Source organism: Biomphalaria glabrata, chromosome 15, assembly GCF_947242115.1.
Source record: "Biomphalaria glabrata chromosome 15, xgBioGlab47.1, whole genome shotgun sequence".
Lineage (NCBI taxonomy): Eukaryota > Metazoa > Mollusca > Gastropoda > Planorbidae > Biomphalaria > Biomphalaria glabrata.
In genome coordinates this window covers 26,210,609-26,222,834 of record NC_074725.1, presented here as the reverse complement: position 1 = coordinate 26,222,834, position 12,226 = coordinate 26,210,609, and the positions used below count along the sequence as shown (strand labels likewise).

The window sequence follows — 12,226 nt, the reverse complement described above, 5'->3', positions numbered from 1 at the left end:
TTTACATCTTAATTAGAGTCTCGTAGTAACATAATTACAAGAATATCTTTTAACTCTTATAGAATCTCTAGAGATACTATTAAATTGTCGTAATAAAATAAACAAAGTAAAGGACTTTGACGTGAGTTCTATGAGCTAAACGAACTCAATAAGAAACTAGCAAAATATTTTTTTGTAAACAAAGCTTATATTACTATAATCGTATTAATGAGTTTGGATCAATTGTTTCAATTTGTCATGGATCTAGAGTTTAAGCCATAACCTACTTCGCTACACAAAGTATAATGGAGCTTAATTCAACTTATGCCACCACATATGTCAAGTACAAATTCTTCAGCATGAGTTGATAAAGGTGTTGTAAAAATGGAACTAGAAACGGAAGGTACGCACATATAAAGACAGCACTAGAGATCTATTTTTGTTTTTCTGAGAGGAAATAGTGAACTAGATATAAGGAAAAATAGAGACTGCACCGACCAACAAGCGACCTTAATACAACATCACGGTCTAGCAATAACGTAATGCTAAATGCTAATTAGTGAAAAGGTTAGTTCGCTCCTTTTAAATGTATTGCATTAAATGCTATATTGTGTGTTAGTAGTGTGTCTTAAATCTTTGTACAATACGTATATCAACTTGCTCTGTCTCCACTAGTGGTTAGCGTGTTGGCTTGAGAAGCCTGAGTAGGCTTGAGCAACGAGTTCGAATTCAGGTCCTTTTCCTTTTTTTTTGTATAGATATATGACAAATTTAAAGACATGACTGATCCAAACTATTTAATGCAACTATGCTTAATATAAGCTTTTTTTTTTTTAACTCTTTAACTCCGTAATTATTTCCACATTCTGATAGAATTGTTTATTTCTCACATTTGTACATTCTACCCTGTAATGATGAAATTTCAATTAACATTTTTGTTTGCAATTAGAAACTTTTGGTATAAAATCATAGAATTATGGCATAATGCATGTTCTTTTTATATTAGACAAATTAAAGTGTATAAAACCAAACATTAATTTAATTTAATGGTATTGCAAATTAGGAGAAAAATGTGTTTTATTTCGTAAGAAGTGTCTCTGTTATTTTTTATCTACACAAGTATCTCCGGTATATTTTGGACTTTTGCTCACCGAAACTAGTTTCTGAAAATGCAAAGACATATTAACCATCCAATTTCTACATCTACACATTATATGTTGTAAATGAACATGAAATTTTATATATTAAACCCGTAGATGTATTTCGGATTTAATTATAGTCTAACTTGGCAGTTACCTAGGGCCCCCAATAATTGAGGGGCTCGCACTGAACTGATCTAATTTAAAATATAATATAATATATATATATATTGTAATAACTTAAGTGTGGCAACTCAACGAGGCACATATATCTTTATTTACACGACATCACAAGTTCACAAACAACATCTATCTTAGGCACAGTTTTTTCACTTCGGCTCTCAACTTGGGCGGCAATCGTTCTCCTCTCTTCCTAATGGTGACATCCTTTTTAGTCTAGTTTATCATAGTGTGCACCTTCTAGCTTAGATGTCGGTGCGCATGGCGGAGTTATAACATTGCCCCCTTCTTAGAGCTTTTCGTCCCGAAAAGAAACAGTGCAGTGGAGGTTTGACAGTTCAGGTGGAGGTCGATCGGTGGGAACCACAGACGTTAGGGTGCCTGTTGCCCACAAAGCCATCTGCACAGTTTCCCGTGCTCGTCGCTTCCTCTTCTTCCAGTTGGCCAGTCTACGCTTGAGGCGATATTGTGGTCGCTGCTTCGACCTCATGACGATAGTCGCTGATGCCAGCCAGCTGACACATGGAGAGTTAGTGGAGGTCAGGGTTGCCAGCCACGTAACACAGCTAGCCATGGTTTCAAGCACATAGTCTTTCTCAGCTTCATCTGTAAGGTATGCCCATGAAGCATCATTGTAATGTTCATCCACCACTACATCAGGTTTCGCTAGGATTAATTCACCACCGTTCAAGTCACTCTCACTGATGTGGGAAGAAGTACACATTTCTGTCAAGTTCAGGTCTTGTAGCTGGGTTTCTTGGCATGGGCACTGTCCCCGCAGGACGCCGCATATACAGTTCATGTCAATCGCCTGGATACAGTTGCCAGGTATGGAGCTCTCTCTTATGCCGCTGCCAAAGTCAAATTCGTTGTTTCTGCCTCGGCCATTGTTGGGGCCCGTATTCTCAATTTCACCCGACGACATCCAATGCAAGGAATCAGAAACGGTCTTGAGGCTTTCATGGTTTGAGTTCTCATCAAAGGTACTGACAGATAAACAGAGGTCTTTAAGGTCCACAGCAGCAAGCTTGGACGCAGACCCAACGTTGTCTTGATTTTCCGGCTCGTTGCAGGTATAACAGGAACCAAAGTTTCAGGCTCATAACAGACTTCTCTAGTTTCTTCATTTGTTTCTTTTCTTTCAATTCTGTATATCCCATTGAGATCGCCGTAGCAATCGTTGTCACGTTTCTCGCCATGAAAATCATCCCCGCCAGACTTGCCCACAACACAGTCACAGACAGCGGTTCAAATCCCCAGCGCCTCCATCACCACTGTTTGTGCAGCCACAGTCCTGACCAGCAACTGCTCCTTCCCTAACGAGTTTATTCCTCCTTTTGCTTGCGACACAATTTTATCACTTTGGTCTATTTGGCCTTCTACTTGCAATACACTTTCATCAACTTTGTTCAACATTATGTTCCTGTTCATGTTCAGTTGTTCATCATATGCATCCAAAAAGTCCTGGATCAATGAACTCAACAATCCCAAGTTCAATTTCAAATGTGTAGGTCCTCGGATCTTCTTCTTCATTGATCAGAGCTTGCCTCAGACGAGCCGTGAGCGTTTCCCTGCTACCGAGGGATTTTAATCCTCGGTCCCGAAGCTCTTGTCTTATCTCTTTAATTGAGAGCTGATGTAAGAGCTTCAAATATGTCATTGTAATCAAAGCCTACCTCCTCTCGTTGAGTTGCCTATAATCCCACTTCTGACACCAATTGTAATAACTTAAGTAAGGCAACTCAACGAGGCATACATATCTTTATTTACACGACATCACAAGTTCATAAAACATAATTTTTCTTACGCACAGTCTTTTCACTTCGGCTCTCAACTTGGGCGGAAATCGTTCTCCTCTCTTCCTAATGTTGACATACATTTTAGTCTAGTTTATCACAGTGCGCACCTTCTAGCTTAGATGTCGGTGCGCATGGCGGAGTTATAACAATATATATATAAAATTACGAAACATTGATTAAATGTAGCAGAACTATATATAGCCCCATGCCTAGTAGCCTAGCTCGAAATCTCTACTATTGTCTATAGCTCAAGTTTTATTCACGAATGTCTAGACCTAAAACTTATTTGATTACATCTGTTAGAGAACCGTTGTCTCCTCCATTTACGTTACCCGGGAGCTGACAATAATGACTCGTCCATGAAGCCAGCCTAGTCACCTAGGGCCTCCAATTACCTAAGGCTGGCCCTGCGTTTCAGTCGCCTTCCTTAAGCTGACAACATATAAAAGTAATGAGAAAGGTCAAAGTTCTTACAAAGGTTCCCTGCTGTCCAAAAGCTCCATGTTGGACAGAGAAATCCTGTCCATGGGTCTGACCAGTGTGACGTTAAAACTAGCCTTCATGGCCGGCTCATCGAAGCAAGGGAACATCTTCCTGGCGTCAGTGGGCTGGAACGATGTGGTAGCTAGATACCTGTCAATCAGAGAGTATCAATACATCAATGAGCAGACTGAAAAATAAAAAGATATACTGCTGGGGGCAGACAACTATTTTTGTTTTAAATGTTTTGGATGTTCCTTCAGAACTAAAGATTCTTATATCTTAGCCCAAAGATTCCGTAAGTTGGCCATAGGATGGTGGCGGGCGCAGCTAAGAATTTTTCACGATTTGATGGGCCGGGGGGATTGACCACCATAGGGGCCCCGCATTTTGCGTAACATTTTATATTTAATGTAAAAAAAAAAACAAATTTTGGGACCCCTCAAATGGGGGCCCGAGGTATTTTCAGATTCATCCACCCTTCCCGCACCCTAGCTACGCCACTGGAGGGCAGGGTTCAAACCTGAGACTATCATCACGACCAGGCATCCATCCATTTGGATCAAAGTAAAAACAAAGGATGTTCAGAGTTATTACCCCTCTATTCATCTTTCCTCAATCCAATGGAAACATGCTTTTCTAAATTAAAAAAAACAACAAACAAACACTCTTATAGAGTGATAGAAGAGTGAATTGCAAAGGTGGGAAAATAAGTCAAAAAACCTAAATGTATGTCTCTTCGTCAGAGGAAATTTCACAATCATGGCATATTTTTTATTTGTGAAATTTAAAAAAATGTTATACTTTCCATGCCGAGTTGACCAGAGTGGGGCTACAAAACAGCATGACGCAAAGGTTAAACCTACGATAAAGCAGCCACAATGAGTGGTCGTCTGTCTGGCCTGCGGATACGTACGTCTGTTAGACATAAATTCAAAGGCAACATTTCTGAACTGTGATAATCACTCTCTCAACCTGGCAGCTTTTCATTCTGTTGAGATAGATCCAACAATTGTCACCTTTTTGGAACTGTACATGAACTGTTCAACTTTTGTTTTCCAAATTAACCCAAGAGTTGGGCCAAACTGAAAGAAGATGAAGCCGGGAATTAAAAAAAAAAGAGTAATAAAGCTACGTCGGCAGTTTCCTTGCATCTCGACAAAATCATCAAGCTGTTGAAGAAACTTTCTCGAATTCTGACCAAAGCTCCTGCGCCCAATTAATAAAGTTCAGAAGAAACTACAAAAGTCTGAACTGCATATACGGGAAGCTGTTAAAGAAATTAGTACCCTTTCATGCTTTCTGCAAAATTATGAGAAACTGACAAAAAAAAACAATCCATCGAAAAGCAAAAGAAGGTAGTGAATACTATGGATTCCCTGTAATCAAAACAACCAGAAGAAAGAAAAGACTTGATGGGAAGTTGAGTTCTGATATAGGACTGTCAATAGAACTGCAATTCAAACGTGTTGCGACAGAAGTGCTGGACAGACTTCATATGGAGATGAAAGGCAAATTCCAAAGGCTGGAAAGAAAATAGATACCTTTGGGTTTCTTCTTGAACCAAGACACCTGTTGGATGATGACCAACTGTGTTACTTTTTCATGTTTGAATGATGAAATAAATGACAAATCGCTTGTTCAATGATATCATTGGTGCACGAGCACTTTTCATCAACAAACCAGTAATACAATCACAGATAGACATATTGAGGAAGTAGGCTTCATATGGTAACATATGCCACTTCCATTGCGTTATGTGAGAGATCATTCGCAAAGTTCAAGTTCATTAAAAACTATCTCTGGAGCACAATGACGCAAGAGAGGCTTAGCAGCATGGCTTTAATGTCAGTGTAATCACAAATACTAGACAGTATTGATGTAGTTGATGTTATAGATGTTTTTGCTGCTCAGAATGCACGACGTGAAGCGATATGAACTGAGATTTGTCACTTGACCATTATTTAGCCAGTAAACAACGGTATTATTCATTAAAAGAGTCTTAATGATTATTTTTGGTTAATTTTACTGATATACTGTACCAATTTGATTTTGGGCTTATATATTTTTGCGTACATTATTATCTCATGTCATGATTTTCAATATCAAAATGCAAGTGGCCCCCAAAGAGGTCAATCCCCCCCCCCGGGCCCCCAAATCCCTAGCTACGCCCCAGAGGAAATCAAATGATGCAAATGGAATTGAATTAGGCAGACCATATTGGAGGATATGGGAAAATGTGTTCAAAGCAGGCTCGGAACCCACATGGGAAGATAAAGGCTGTGAGACCAAAGTAAACTTAAATGAGAGAAACATAAATAAGAAAAGAAAGCAAGGTGGACAAGGACCCGAGAGACATTGTCAGTGAACAGTGTACGGTGGCATAGTACTGATGCGGCCCTATGCTTTACTGTGACTCTAAAAGGCAAAAGCAAGTGAATGCATAAAATAGGTGCTATTAATTAATTAAGGTATACCTTTTTAAGCATAACTTATGAACTCTATTCTTTTTTTTTTTTCTTTTTTTTATTTTATCAATAGCATTTCAATTATATTTCACCAATAGAAAAAAAATATGTAAAGCTTTTGTTTAAAGCTAGCTTTGCTATGGTCCTGTTTCTGATTTAATTTGTTGCTATTAACACACATTTAAATGTAATTTTAACAAAAGTCTTTGATAACATTGAAAGTTTTACGAGTCTCGGAATGGTTCTGTTGCAGACGAGCCACATCTTTAACAAAGTCCTCAGAGAGCGACTTTAAAGGGAGACAAAAATGAATCTAGTTTTAGCGAAAAATTAAAATGATACAACAAGAAGACGTGAGGAGTTTCTGTTAAACAAACCTTGTGGGCGGCCCCTTTGGGTCACTCGTATTTATATTAGAGAGGGAAATGCCGACTTAATTTTACATACAAAATTAAATAATTAGTAAACCAAAAAGTAGTCGTTGCATCTACTTTTGAGAATTGGGACGATATTTTTAAAATCGAATTAAACAACATACACTAAAGACAAGAAAAGATCGGATTTTTTTTAAAGATCTTTTTTTAAAGAATACTTGACTGAAGGTACAAAATAACACTTACAGAACACCGATAGTACCTAGTGTAACTATTTCAATTTTATTTCTATTTATTTTTTAATGATTGTTACGCCTTAGTAAAAAAAAAACAGCTTAAATAGCACAAACATATTAGCAGCTCTCTAATAAGGGAATCATACGGGATACCTGCCCTGCCAAGCGTAATTGTCGGACAAGTCCCTATATAATATGGAGGATTAATGTAAAGCTCCTCTCTTTCTTCGACCAATGGTTAATGAGGAATTCATGTGGCCAGCGCAACGACCAATCATCTTTAATTTCCAAAGCTTATGTCAGGTACCCATTAGAGCTGGGTGGAGTCAAGTATCGAAGATAAGGTATCAAAGACAAAGGTGGTTGCTTTGTCGTGCGGTTTGCTCGCCGGACTGTCATTTGGACTTATCGATGGTCGCGGGTTCAAACCCTGCCCGAACATCCGAAACGTATAAAACATTTTACAAAACAAAAGAATCAATGACAAAGAATCAAAGACAGGTTATCAAAGACAAAGTATCGGAGACATCTATTAAAGTCAAAGTATCGAAGACTGTGTATCGAAGACGAAGTATCAAAGACAAAGTATCGGAGACAAATTATTGAAAGCAAATGTAAAGACAAACTCTCGAACACAGCGTATTGATGACAAGGTATCGAAGACAAAAGAATCGAAGACAAAGAATCAAAGACAAGGAAAATAAGACAAAGTATCAGAGACAAATATTGAAGACTAATTTAAAGACAGACTATCGAAGACAGCGTATTAAAGACAGCGTATTGAAGACAAAGTATCGAAAACAAAGTATCGAAGACAAATAATCAAGACAAGGTATCAAAGTCAAAGTATCGGAGACAATGCGTTGAAGACAAAATATCGGAGACAGTGTATCAAATACAAAGTATCGAAGAAACATGTAAGACGAAGTTTCAAAGATAAAGTATTGAAGACAAAGTATCGAAGACAAAGTATCGAAGTCAAAGTATCGAAGACAAAGTAAAAGTGTACGTCACACAGAAGAAGAATGCTTTCCAATCATTTTGATCTTGCAGTCTAAGAGACACAGTCACAAGAGGTGTACCTCCTTGCCTTTGTTGGTAGTTGCCTTCAGGTAGGTAAAGTCACAGATCGCGATGACCAGTAAGTAGGTCGGCATGATGGCTGACTGACCAAACACATCCTTCACGTAGGTGATGCTGCCGTCAAGGCTTAGAAAAAAAAATATTTACATCTTAATTAGAGTCTCGTAGTAACATAATTACAAGAATATCTTTTAACTCTTATAGAATCTCTAGAGATACTATTAAATTGTCGTAATAAAATAAACAAAGTAAAGGACTTTGACGTGAGTTCTATGAGCTAAACGAACTCAATAAGAAACTAGCAAAATATTTTTTTGTAAACAAAGCTTATATTACTATAATCGTATTAATGAGTTTGGATCAATTGTTTCAATTTGTCATGGATCTAGAGTTTAAGCCATAACCTACTTCGCTACACAAAGTATAATGGAGCTTAATTCAACTTATGCCACCACATATGTCAAGTACAAATTCTTCAGCATGAGTTGATAAAGGTGTTGTAAAAATGGAACTAGAAACGGAAGGTACGCACATATAAAGACAGCACTAGAGATCTATTTTTGTTTTTCTGAGAGGAAATAGTGAACTAGATATAAGGAAAAATAGAGACTGCACCGACCAACAAGCGACCTTAATACAACATCACGGTCTAGCAATAACGTAATGCTAAATGCTAATTAGTGAAAAGGTTAGTTCGCTCCTTTTAAATGTATTGCATTAAATGCTATATTGTGTGTTAGTAGTGTGTCTTAAATCTTTGTACAATACGTATATCAACTTGCTCTGTCTCCACTAGTGGTTAGCGTGTTGGCTTGAGAAGCCTGAGTAGGCTTGAGCAACGAGTTCGAATTCAGGTCCTTTTCCTTTTTTTTTGTATAGATATATGACAAATTTAAAGACATGACTGATCCAAACTATTTAATGCAACTATGCTTAATATAAGCTTTTTTTTTTTTAACTCTTTAACTCCGTAATTATTTCCACATTCTGATAGAATTGTTTATTTCTCACATTTGTACATTCTACCCTGTAATGATGAAATTTCAATTAACATTTTTGTTTGCAATTAGAAACTTTTGGTATAAAATCATAGAATTATGGCATAATGCATGTTCTTTTTATATTAGACAAATTAAAGTGTATAAAACCAAACATTAATTTAATTTAATGGTATTGCAAATTAGGAGAAAAATGTGTTTTATTTCGTAAGAAGTGTCTCTGTTATTTTTTATCTACACAAGTATCTCCGGTATATTTTGGACTTTTGCTCACCGAAACTAGTTTCTGAAAATGCAAAGACATATTAACCATCCAATTTCTACATCTACACATTATATGTTGTAAATGAACATGAAATTTTATATATTAAACCCGTAGATGTATTTCGGATTTAATTATAGTCTAACTTGGCAGTTACCTAGGGCCCCCAATAATTGAGGGGCTCGCACTGAACTGATCTAATTTAAAATATAATATAATATATATATATATTGTAATAACTTAAGTGTGGCAACTCAACGAGGCACATATATCTTTATTTACACGACATCACAAGTTCACAAACAACATCTATCTTAGGCACAGTTTTTTCACTTCGGCTCTCAACTTGGGCGGCAATCGTTCTCCTCTCTTCCTAATGGTGACATCCTTTTTAGTCTAGTTTATCATAGTGTGCACCTTCTAGCTTAGATGTCGGTGCGCATGGCGGAGTTATAACATTGCCCCCTTCTTAGAGCTTTTCGTCCCGAAAAGAAACAGTGCAGTGGAGGTTTGACAGTTCAGGTGGAGGTCGATCGGTGGGAACCACAGACGTTAGGGTGCCTGTTGCCCACAAAGCCATCTGCACAGTTTCCCGTGCTCGTCGCTTCCTCTTCTTCCAGTTGGCCAGTCTACGCTTGAGGCGATATTGTGGTCGCTGCTTCGACCTCATGACGATAGTCGCTGATGCCAGCCAGCTGACACATGGAGAGTTAGTGGAGGTCAGGGTTGCCAGCCACGTAACATAGCTAGCCATGGTTTCAAGCACATAGTCTTTCTCAGCTTCATCTGTAAGGTATGCCCATGAAGCATCATTGTAATGTTCATCCACCACTACATCAGGTTTCGCTAGGATTAATTCACCACCGTTCAAGTCACTCTCACTGATGTGGGAAGAAGTACACATTTCTGTCAAGTTCAGGTCTTGTAGCTGGGTTTCTTGGCATGGGCACTGTCCCCGCAGGACGCCGCATATACAGTTCATGTCAATCGCCTGGATACAGTTGCCAGGTATGGAGCTCTCTCTTATGCCGCTGCCAAAGTCAAATTCGTTGTTTCTGCCTCGGCCATTGTTGGGGCCCGTATTCTCAATTTCACCCGACGACATCCAATGCAAGGAATCAGAAACGGTCTTGAGGCTTTCATGGTTTGAGTTCTCATCAAAGGTACTGACAGATAAACAGAGGTCTTTAAGGTCCACAGCAGCAAGCTTGGACGCAGACCCAACGTTGTCTTGATTTTCCGGCTCGTTGCAGGTATAACAGGAACCAAAGTTTCAGGCTCATAACAGACTTCTCTAGTTTCTTCATTTGTTTCTTTTCTTTCAATTCTGTATATCCCATTGAGATCGCCGTAGCAATCGTTGTCACGTTTCTCGCCATGAAAATCATCCCCGCCAGACTTGCCCACAACACAGTCACAGACAGCGGTTCAAATCCCCAGCGCCTCCATCACCACTGTTTGTGCAGCCACAGTCCTGACCAGCAACTGCTCCTTCCCTAACGAGTTTATTCCTCCTTTTGCTTGCGACACAATTTTATCACTTTGGTCTATTTGGCCTTCTACTTGCAATACACTTTCATCAACTTTGTTCAACATTATGTTCCTGTTCATGTTCAGTTGTTCATCATATGCATCCAAAAAGTCCTGGATCAATGAACTCAACAATCCCAAGTTCAATTTCAAATGTGTAGGTCCTCGGATCTTCTTCTTCATTGATCAGAGCTTGCCTCAGACGAGCCGTGAGCGTTTCCCTGCTACCGAGGGATTTTAATCCTCGGTCCCGAAGCTCTTGTCTTATCTCTTTAATTGAGAGCTGATGTAAGAGCTTCAAATATGTCATTGTAATCAAAGCCTACCTCCTCTCGTTGAGTTGCCTATAATCCCACTTCTGACACCAATTGTAATAACTTAAGTAAGGCAACTCAACGAGGCATACATATCTTTATTTACACGACATCACAAGTTCATAAAACATAATTTTTCTTACGCACAGTCTTTTCACTTCGGCTCTCAACTTGGGCGGAAATCGTTCTCCTCTCTTCCTAATGTTGACATACATTTTAGTCTAGTTTATCACAGTGCGCACCTTCTAGCTTAGATGTCGGTGCGCATGGCGGAGTTATAACAATATATATATAAAATTACGAAACATTGATTAAATGTAGCAGAACTATATATAGCCCCATGCCTAGTAGCCTAGCTCGAAATCTCTACTATTGTCTATAGCTCAAGTTTTATTCACGAATGTCTAGACCTAAAACTTATTTGATTACATCTGTTAGAGAACCGTTGTCTCCTCCATTTACGTTACCCGGGAGCTGACAATAATGACTCGTCCATGAAGCCAGCCTAGTCACCTAGGGCCTCCAATTACCTAAGGCTGGCCCTGCGTTTCAGTCGCCTTCCTTAAGCTGACAACATATAAAAGTAATGAGAAAGGTCAAAGTTCTTACAAAGGTTCCCTGCTGTCCAAAAGCTCCATGTTGGACAGAGAAATCCTGTCCATGGGTCTGACCAGTGTGACGTTAAAACTAGCCTTCATGGCCGGCTCATCGAAGCAAGGGAACATCTTCCTGGCGTCAGTGGGCTGGAACGATGTGGTAGCTAGATACCTGTCAATCAGAGAGTATCAATACATCAATGAGCAGACTGAAAAATAAAAAGATATACTGCTGGGGGCAGACAACTATTTTTGTTTTAAATGTTTTGGATGTTCCTTCAGAACTAAAGATTCTTATATCTTAGCCCAAAGATTCCGTAAGTTGGCCATAGGATGGTGGCGGGCGCAGCTAAGAATTTTTCACGATTTGATGGGCCGGGGGGATTGACCACCATAGGGGCCCCGCATTTTGCGTAACATTTTATATTTAATGTAAAAAAAAAAACAAATTTTGGGACCCCTCAAATGGGGGCCCGAGGTATTTTCAGATTCATCCACCCTTCCCGCACCCTAGCTACGCCACTGGAGGGCAGGGTTCAAACCTGAGACTATCATCACGACCAGGCATCCATCCATTTGGATCAAAGTAAAAACAAAGGATGTTCAGGCTTTGAATTTTTTTTTTTATTAATTGATCTTAGACTTCATTAAAATATGAGAAATGCATTGTCTGATCAACACAACCACACCCTAACCAAGACAGCGCAACATCTGGATCTCTAAATATTTGTCCCATCTGGCTCAAACGAATAGTATCGGTATCAATGTGTGTAAGTATGTATGTATCT

At 38.9% G+C, this 12,226-nt stretch overlaps 1 protein-coding gene across 1 annotated transcript in view; it reads right to left on the bottom strand.

The window, feature by feature from the left end:
• The window catches only part of LOC106080169 (aminopeptidase N-like), a 93,904-nt gene that overhangs the window by 69,430 nt on the left and 12,248 nt on the right, over positions 1-12,226 (bottom strand). Inside the window, exons 4-6 of the mRNA XM_056012017.1 lie at positions 11,452-11,610; positions 7,738-7,864; positions 3,572-3,747 (exon numbers count right to left, since the gene is read on the bottom strand). Of these exons, the coding sequence (XP_055867992.1) occupies positions 3,572-3,747; positions 7,738-7,864; positions 11,452-11,610 (462 nt within the window). The remainder of the gene's footprint in view (positions 1-3,571; positions 3,748-7,737; positions 7,865-11,451; positions 11,611-12,226) is intronic.